Source organism: Populus euphratica, unplaced genomic scaffold (assembly GCF_000495115.2).
Source record: "Populus euphratica unplaced genomic scaffold, PopEup_1.0 scaffold32.1, whole genome shotgun sequence".
Taxonomy (NCBI): domain Eukaryota; kingdom Viridiplantae; phylum Streptophyta; class Magnoliopsida; order Malpighiales; family Salicaceae; genus Populus; species Populus euphratica.
The window spans coordinates 673,018-683,162 of NW_011499861.1; the positions used below are offsets into that span (position 1 = coordinate 673,018).

General features: G+C 31.0%; 1 protein-coding gene across 1 annotated transcript; it reads left to right on the forward strand.

Annotated features, from left to right (window-relative positions):
* The first annotated feature begins 2,187 nt into the window (after positions 1-2,187).
* On the forward strand, positions 2,188-4,137 carry LOC105124758 (protein ASPARTIC PROTEASE IN GUARD CELL 1). Its single transcript, XM_011024870.1, has one exon. It carries the CDS (start codon positions 2,260-2,262, stop codon positions 3,736-3,738), a length of 1,479 nt encoding a protein of 492 aa, XP_011023172.1. The 5' UTR covers positions 2,188-2,259; the 3' UTR covers positions 3,739-4,137.
* The last annotated feature ends 6,008 nt before the right edge of the window (positions 4,138-10,145 follow it).

Here is a 10,145-nt window from a genome sequence, read left to right on the forward strand (position 1 = left end):
ATTTATTTTTAATTTTATCATTCAAGCTCAATTTATTATATATTATTTTTATAATTTTATTTTTATTTTTTTTCTTTACCCTTTTGTAAAATTTTTATTTATTTTCAAGTTTTTCTTTCGATTTAGATTTATGATGAACCCACTAATTTTTTTTATTTATTATGTTTTTAGTCTAATTACTTAGATCATAAGTTTAAAAAATTAAAAAAAATAACATTTTATTTTTTACTTATTTGTTTTTTAAATTTTATTATTTAATTTTATTTTTTAAATAATTTTATTGTTCTATTTAATTTCTTTTTCATTGAGTAATTTTATTATTTAAATAATTTTATTGTTCTATTTAATTTCTTTTCCATTGAGTTATCATAATTTCATAACTTAAATAATGATTATGATAGGTTAAACCTGATTGACTCACTTTTTATTACTCAAATTACATCTCTATAATGTTAATATGTGTTTACTTTTTTAATCTTTTTTCTCCTTGCATATTTAATTAGCTAAAAATTAAATCATGATATTTTTTATATATTGAAAAAAAAAGTTTAATCCTTAAGTTATCATAATCATTTTTTTAAAATAATTTAGTGGGTTCACTATTGTTGTCAATTTTTTATTATTTAATTAGAATAAATCAACTTATTTTATTGGTTAGGGTTATAATCCAAGTTTCATATTTTTTTACTTAAAATATATCTGTGACAAAAAATTTTTTTTTAATGAAAACAAGATATATCATGTGACAAAAATTTTTTTTTTAATGAAAACAAGATATATCATTTCAATAATAAAAAAAACACCAACAAAATACCTTGGTATAATTGCAGCGGTAACTTCGCTTGAAATTAATATTTTAAATCACAACAGATGATTAAAATATTTCGTAACTGAGATTCATCATTTCAATAATTAAAAAAAAAGAAAACACTAACAAAATGAAAATGACAAGCTTGCTACAATTGCAGCCGTAACTTCGCTTAAAAAGGTCACGGGAGAGGGACGGCGGAAGGACACATTCAGTTGACCGCCTCGTCCCAAGGGTCGATATCAATTCTCGAGTCTTGGGTGATGCTATCTCATCTGTCTAGCATTTACTGCTACCAGACCAACTTTCACCCAGCAAAAGCAAATGATCTCGAGGATATTTCTTTCGCCCTCAAATCATGCCCTCCAGTGGCAATTTCGTCATCTCATTTTCCACCCCTTCCAATTCTCCTAAAGGGTTTGATTTTCTATTGATTTGCAAGCTCATCCAAGATATTTATATCCATAAAAGCAGAACGATACTGTAATTAAAAAATACATGTGAGCAAATGTCACAAAAGTTAATACTTTAAAATGATATATAACGGCAAATTTGTCTAGCATAGTGCTAATAATATTTTGACACGCTTTTGATGTATAATGTTTGGTTTTGTAAGATTAAATATTATTTTATTGATGTAAAATAATTAAAATTTAAAAAATTTAATTTAAAATAATAATAATAATAAAGATAAAAAAAACAAACATGATAACTTGATTAGTTTTTAAATTATACGAGCTAATGTGTGAGAAAAGATATCATGTTTTGAAGATGTATGCTATCTTTTATAATGATTTTTTATCATTGTCCACGAACATGTAATGCTCGCCACAATAAAATCTTTCTAATTGTGAAGGTATGTTGGGAGTAAAATCTTTTATTATTTTTTTAAAAAATATAGTGATCAACTAAAATTAAAAGATATAATATTTTTTTTGGTATTAAATTTGAGTTTTATTTTTTATATATTTTTTTAAATTGATTTTATTTTTCAATTTTATCCACTGTATTTTGATGTTTATGCTACATTTGATACTTATTATTTTTTTATTTATTATAATTTTTTTTGTTTTGAATATTTTTTTTAATGAATTTTTTTTTTTAATCTTACCCTTAATAATTTGTTTCATTTTAATTTTGTTTAGTTTTATTTGCATGCTAAATTTAATTTTTATTTTTTTCATTGTTTTTTTAATTCAATTTTAATCTATCTTTTTTTATTTTTTTTAATATTTAATTGATTAAAAATTTATTTTCATAAAAATCAAGAATGCCCGTCGAAAATTGATATTAGAAATCGCAGTTTATAATTTTTGTGTAGAAAATAGAAATTAGAAAAGTCATTCAAAAGAGGAAAATGCTAAGTCCCTTCACACTGGCACCTTTTCAATTATTTATACTCTCTCACTTCTGCAAACACTTCAGTGTCTACCCTCACTTTCTCGTCTTCAATGGAAGGAAAAGCAAGAAATGCCCCTGCTCTCCTTTTCTTTTCCTTCACCTTGGTTTTCCTTTCCCTCTCCACCACCACTCTCTCGACTTCACCGCAGTTCCAAACCCTAACCGTCAACCCCCTTCCTAACAAGCCCACTCTCTCATGGGCCGACACCGAAACCGAAACCGAATCCGAACCCGAGGCTCAAACCCTCACCGACTCAACATTTTCAGAAGCCTCCACCACCACTTCCCTTTCCGTACAGCTACACCACCTAGATGCCTTGTCTTCGGACAAAACCCCACAAGATCTTTTCAACTCGAGGCTAGCACGTGATGCCTCACGTGTCAAATCCTTAACTTCCCTTGCTGCAGCCACTGGCAGGACAAACAGGACTCGTGCGCGCGGCCCTGGGTTCAGTAGTTCTGTAATATCAGGACTCGCTCAAGGGAGTGGGGAGTACTTCACGCGCCTCGGTGTAGGGACACCAGCAAGATATGTCTTCATGGTGCTCGACACTGGAAGCGACATCGTCTGGATCCAGTGTGCTCCGTGCAAAAAATGTTACTCTCAAACCGACCCGGTTTTTAACCCGACTAAATCCAGATCCTTCGCTAACATCCCCTGCGGGTCACCCTTGTGTAGGAGACTTGATTCTCCAGGTTGCAGCACGAAGAAACAGATTTGTCTCTATCAAGTCTCATACGGAGACGGGTCGTTCACTTACGGTGAGTTCTCAACTGAAACGCTGACGTTTCGAGGCACTAGAGTTGGACGCGTGGCGCTTGGTTGTGGGCATGATAATGAAGGGCTTTTCATTGGTGCTGCTGGGTTGCTGGGGCTCGGAAGGGGCAGATTATCATTTCCTTCCCAAATTGGTCGCCGGTTCAGCCGGAAATTCTCTTATTGCTTGGTGGACCGGTCTGCTTCTTCTAAACCGTCTTATATGGTTTTTGGCGACTCGGCTATTTCAAGAACCGCTCGGTTCACTCCATTGGTGTCCAACCCGAAATTAGACACCTTTTACTATGTTGAGCTTCTTGGGGTTAGTGTTGGTGGGACGCGTGTCCCTGGGATCACAGCTTCTTTATTCAAACTTGACTCGACAGGGAATGGTGGAGTTATAATTGATTCGGGCACGTCAGTAACCAGGTTGACCCGGCCCGCTTATGTGGCTCTGCGCGATGCTTTCCGGGTCGGAGCATCCAATTTGAAACGCGCACCGGAATTCTCATTGTTTGACACGTGTTTTGATCTATCTGGGAAGACAGAGGTGAAGGTGCCAACGGTGGTTTTACATTTTAGAGGTGCTGACGTATCATTACCGGCGTCGAACTACTTGATACCAGTGGACAACAGTGGGAGTTTCTGCTTTGCGTTTGCGGGTACAATGAGTGGATTGTCGATAATCGGGAATATTCAACAACAAGGTTTCCGGGTTGTATATGACTTGGCGGCCTCACGGGTCGGATTTGCTCCCCGTGGATGTGCTTGAGTTGTGTAGCGTGCATTTGGGTAGTTGCTACTACTACTATCATTACTTTCCGTTTTGGCAAGGGATGAAGGTCTTTCTCTTCCTTTTTTATTTCCTTTTCTTTTTCTTTTTCTCTAAATCATGGCCAAAAAAAACATTTTTTCTTGGATTTTTAATCTGAGGAGAAAGGGGGGAGATAAATTTGGGATGATGTGTGTTGTTGATTGGCTATTTATCGTTACTCAACCATGCTTCCTCTAACAGCAGAGCAGAATGTTTCATCCAATCTCAAGCTCTTAGCTTGAATTCGGTTGAAAAACAACTTGTTTAGAATTCAAATGCAGAATTGCTCTTAATGCAAACTTGTTTGATGTCACAAATTATCATGAATGATAGAAGAAAGCCATCTTCAATTTTTAATTCCTTCATTGGCACCACTTGGCCGTAAATTTACTGTTCTAATTTATGTATAGCTCGTTCTTACTGTGGAGCCTTGGAGTCTTCTGTACAAGTGGGATCACATCGTACAGCAGTGCGGGCGTGTTGGGCACGCATTATAGGATGTTTCGCAGTAAATTTTTTCTTAGCAAAATAACACAATATTTAATGAAATACCGTAGTATAGATAGTTGCATCGCGTGACTTTCAGATGCTAAAATAGTTTGATATAATCTACAATAAGAGAAGAGAGAGAAACAATAGCTAGGAAAAAAAGAAAAGGAGATTTTGAAGATACAAAGAGACTAACTTTGAAGATGACTTTCTCGACACCATTAAAAAGATTTTGACAGGTCACTAAATAATATTAAAAATACACGAGCCATATAAAATGGTTAAGATTATTTTTAAAATGATTTTTGTGTGAAAACAATTGTTTTTTATAAAATTATTTTTAATATTAGTATATTAAAATAATTTAAAAATACTAAAAATATATTAATTTAAAGTAAATAAATAAAAATTTTAATTTTTTAAAATATTTTTAAAATATAAAAATAAACAAGATTTTCAAAAAATAGTTTTTGTTTTTTTTATTTTTTTTATTTTGCAACTTGTAAGAAAGTCTAAATGATTTCTCAATCAAGTCATCTTGCATATCTATTAAGAGATCTAAAAGATTAAAATAAATTATTTAAAAGCTCATTCTTCTATCAACTAAACTTTTCTCAATAATTTTTCTTAAAAAAACTAAAAATATAAACATTAAATATATTAAAATACAAATAAATTGTCAAAATGATACTGAAATGCACATTAAAAAAAGCTATATTTATATTATTTAAAAACCATATCAATTATCGAGTTCTTGTAAATATTTTTTGCCATGAAGATGTTACCTGTTGGTGTTATGGCACTCGACGGACGAATGGCGTCGTCGATCTCATTAAGATTAGTAGGTTTGATCCAGCATTTTGTAGATCAAGTTGAAGGATGCCACTGCAAAATGCTGCCGAATTTCAGCTGCATTTAAGGACTCAATGCCAGGTCGCTAGCTACAGTGCCCCGAAAATCAATTATATAGGTGGCTATATCTTGTCCTTAACTGGGAAGGATCAATCCTTTCCCGAAGAATGCCAACTTGCCTGGGAAAATCAGCATTTTTGCCCACAGAAAGCACGGTGTGGATTGCTGGCTTTTTCACATTATTCTCGGTAGGGGCTGGGCACTAGCGATCCATCTTGCGAGATTGATGGCAATAGTTCCTTTCGTGTGCATGTGCGAAAGGAGTCGAAAGTAAAATAATGCAGATTATGATGTTCTGCCGCATGATTTATATGGTAAACGGTGTCGGGTGGGAAATTTGGACCTGAAAATATCACGGGGTAATGATCAATGAAACATGCACATGGGGATCTTGGCGTGAATGAAGCAAAAGCTTCGATAAATAATGGATGACTCCGTGTTGCGTGGACCCCTCACCGCATCTAACTATCTAAAAAGATTCCACGAGCCTTTCGGTGCGTGCTTGCCTGAAAGACTCCTAAAAGACACTGCATCGTGATTGTTTTTTTATTTGACTTGATGTTTTGGTTAGGTTTTCATATTAAAAATTAAAAATTATATTGTTTTTTAATTTTTTTAAAAGATTTTTTAATGGATTTTTATAGGTTTGTTTTGTTTAATTTTTAATCAAATTAGTTTGATTTGGTTTTTTAATTTAAAATTTTAAAAAATATTATATTAATTTAATCAGTTTTTTTCATGAATTAATTTTTTCAATTATTATTTTTTTATTTTTTTAATTTAATTGATTCTTCAATTTTTTTCTCACCCATACTCACTACTGCTCTCTACCAATCCGCGTCACAGGCTGAAGCTTTTGGGCTTTGGGCTCGAGCAGGACTCAGTTCAAAAAAAAAAAAAATAATGGATTTTTATAGGTTTGTTTTGTTTATTTTTTAATTAAACTAGTTTAATTTGGTTTTTTTAATTTTAGTTTTATAAAATCAAAATGGTATTGAATCAGATTTTAAAAAATATTCTATTAATTTAATCAGTTTTTTTTATGAATTATTTTTTTCAATTATTATTTTTTTAATTTAATTGATTCTTCAATTTTTTTCTCACTACTGCTCTCTGCCAATCCGCGTCACAAACTGAAGTTTTTGGGCTTTGGGCTCTAGCAGGAGTCAGTTCAAAAAAAAAAAAAAAAGTCCGTCTGCAGTCATGAATTACATTATTTCATGGATTCTTGTTGCAGGAACCTGTGCTGGAAGGTGATAAATTAATTTGCCGCAGGAAATTGAACAAATTACAGCTGGAGAATTTAATGGATTTGTTGGAAATTGAATGAAATTGCTGCTGGAAATTGAATAATAAATTCAAGAATAACAAGCTAAATCTTTTAACTAATTGGAGATAGCCAAGCTCCTTGGTTTTCTAAACGAATGACCCTGCCACCTCCAATGATCGTTATTTATACCTTATCTAGAGAAAAGGGAAATATGAAATAGAGAAAGAAAAGGGAAATCCGAAATTTCCTTCCCCTGAGTCTACTTGAAGTACCGATATTCTTATCTTGTCTGTCTAGAGATCTTGTTGATTGAAGTATATCCCTTCAATGTTTTGCTCTTATAATTAGTTCGGTTAATTTCAATTTGGTTTTTATTGTTTAAAACTAATAAAACTAAGAAGCAAATCTCATTTTTAATTGTTGATGAATTTTTTTTTTGAGTTTATGGCTATGTTTGTTTTATAAAATTTATTTTTTAAAAAAATTATTTTTGAAACTTTTTTATATTTATTTTCTTTTAAAAAAATTGATCAACATAAAATATTTTCTAGTAAAAAAAATATTCAATGTTTTGCTCTTATAATTAGTTCGTTAATTTCAGTGTAGTTTTTATTATTTAAAACTAATAAAACCACGAAGCAAATCTCATTTTTATTGTTGATAAACTTATTCCAGTTTACTGTTATGTTTATTTTTTAAAATTTATTTTTTGAAAAAATTATTTTATAATTTTTTTTTTTTAAAAATTAATTAACAGAAAGTATTTTTAAAAAAAAATTAAGTGGAAAACATTTCCTAGAAATTATGAAAAATTTTAAAATATCATATTATTTGCTGATTATATCAAACTTGATCGTCAAATTTTTAATTGCTATATATATTTTATTTTGAATATTTATTTTTTAATTTCATATTTTAAAATTTAATTTTTATATTAACTTTGATTTTTATTTTTATAATTGTTATTTGTTTTTTTCTGTCATTTTTTTATTGAATTTTTTTATCTATCAAATTTTATCCTTATTTTTTTTATTGTTACTTATTTTATTTTAAATAATTTATAAAATGTTAATTATTACTATTTTAATTTCTTCATATATTTTTTTTTAATTTTTTAGATTTAATCTCTATTATTTTAATTATTATTTATTTTATTTGAGATAATTTATAAAATTATATTTTTTTCAATTTTATTTTCATTCAACTTTTTAATTTCTAAGATTTCTTTTTTATTGTTTTAATAAACTTGAGAAAAATAAAATATTAATAAGTTATTTTATAACTCGTTTTCTATAATATAACGAAATACTAGAAAATATTTTTTAACTTATTTTTTATTATATTATCAAATATTAAAAAATAATTTAATTTTTTAAAATTTATTTTCTGAAAAAATATTATTTTCCAACAAATTAACAGGTAACCAATTGATATATTGAAGGGTAATTCCTTGCCGTGGTAGTTGTTGCCTTGTCTAATATCCATACAGGAGGAATGTGCTTGCCTTTTATATGCCTGGTTTGTCAAAGGTTTAGGGTTCATTCATGATAACTTGAGATTTGTTTGTTGATGTCACGAGGTGACATCATCTGCGGCACAACAGTCACTTGGACTGTTATGAGGTGGATCACGGTGGAGGCTCCGAGTGTTCTTTACACCTGGCAAGTAACACATCATTGAGAACATGTTGCGAGGACCCACACATTCCATTATCTTTCTTGGGTCCACGTCAGGCCCCTTCCATTATCGTGTGCTTGGACGCGAATCTCTAGAGTGGGCTGTTCCTTAATGGGTCTAGGCCTAACCCTGGACCATGGGCTCTGTCCCTTCAATAATATTCACATTACTTCCCGGAAACTCTCCGGGGCTTGCAACTTTACACACATGGATAGATTGTTAGTTCTTCTAGGGTTTTTTTTTTGGTAGCAATGTCCAAAAAACATTTTGGCAAACGAGCACAATTCCACAGAGAAACAGCATAACTCCATGGGTTACATGATTGAGAACGTCATAATTTTTAGATTGTGTTGTTACCAATGATGCATCCTGAATTTTTTTTTATATGGAAGTTGTGTTATTCAGAATATCGTAACTAGTTAAAAAAAATTAGGTTATGCTATTCTCAATATTTCAACCTAAAGAATAATCAACAAGCTATGATGTTTTCAACAGTCGCAGCATGTTGAAATAAAATATTAATAAGTTACTTTCCAGCTTATTTTTTATGATATGAAAAATGATATAATTAAATATTAGAAAGTATTTTTTAATTTATTTTTATTATATTATTAAATATTAAAAGATAATTTATTTTTTAAAATTTATTTTTTAAAAAAATACTATTTTTTAGCAAATAAACAGAAAAAAATAACCAATTGATATATTAAAGGGCAATTCCTTGCCGTGGTAGTTGTTGCCTTGTCTAATATCCATACAGGAGGAATGTGCTTGCCTTTTATATGCCTGGTTTGTCAAAGGTTTAGGGTTCATTCATGATAACTTGAGATTTGTTTGTTGATGTCACGAGGTGACATCATCTGCGGCACAACAGTCACTTGGACTGTTATGAGGTGGATCACGGTGGAGGCTCCGAGTGTTCTTTACACCTGGCAAGTAACACATCATTGAGAACATGTTGCGAGGACCCACACATTCCATTATCTTTCTTGGGTCCACGTCAGGCCCCTTCCATTATCGTGTGCTTGGACGCGAATCTCTAGAGTGGGCTGTTCCTTAATGGGTCTAGGCCTAACCCTGGACCATGGGCTCTGTCCCTTCAATAATATTCACATTACTTCCCGGAAACTCTCCCGGGCTTGCAACTTTACACCCATGGATAGATCGTTAGTTCTTGTAGGGTTTTTTTTTTTTTTTTAATAGCAATGTCCAGAAAACATTTTGGCAAACGAGCACAATTCCAAAAATATTTGGAGAAAAAGCATAACTCCATGGGTTACATGATTGAGAACATCATAATTTTTAGATTGTGTTGTTACCAATGACGCATCCTGATTTTTTTTTTTTTAATATGGAAGTTGTGTTATTCAGAATATCGTAACTAGTTAAAAAAAAAATTAGGCTATGCTATTCTCAATATTCCAACCTAAAGAATAATCAACAAGCTACGATGTTTTCAACAGTCGCAGCATGCTGATGTATATATATATATTCTTGAGGTTGTGTTTTTGGGAACAAAGCAACCTCAAAACTTTTAAGTGATTATGCTATTATGAAAAGCACGACATTTATACTTAGAAAATAAATAAATCCAAGTTGTGTTGTTGCGAATTATGTAACCTATAGACTATGATGTTTCTCACAATGTAATTGTGTTTGGGAATGTGATATGAGTTTTGATTTTAGATGTATTTTAAAAATATTAAATTGATAATTTTTTAATATGCTAGAGTTAAAACTCATATCACATTTAATATATTTTTAAATAAAAACATCCAACACCATGATTACGTTGTTATAAAAAACACAAACCAATAAATCTTGTTGTATTTAATTCAACTGTACAGCATAGAGGATTCTTCTTTGCATAGTTTTTTTCTTCTTCTTCTTTTTCGCAAATTATATTTTCTTTATCTTAGCCAATTCAAGAGCGACTATGTCGAGAGGTTTGTACAACCTTATTGGCTCCCACTCAATTCTCGTACAGATTTTCAAGAGATATCCATCAGTTTACAAT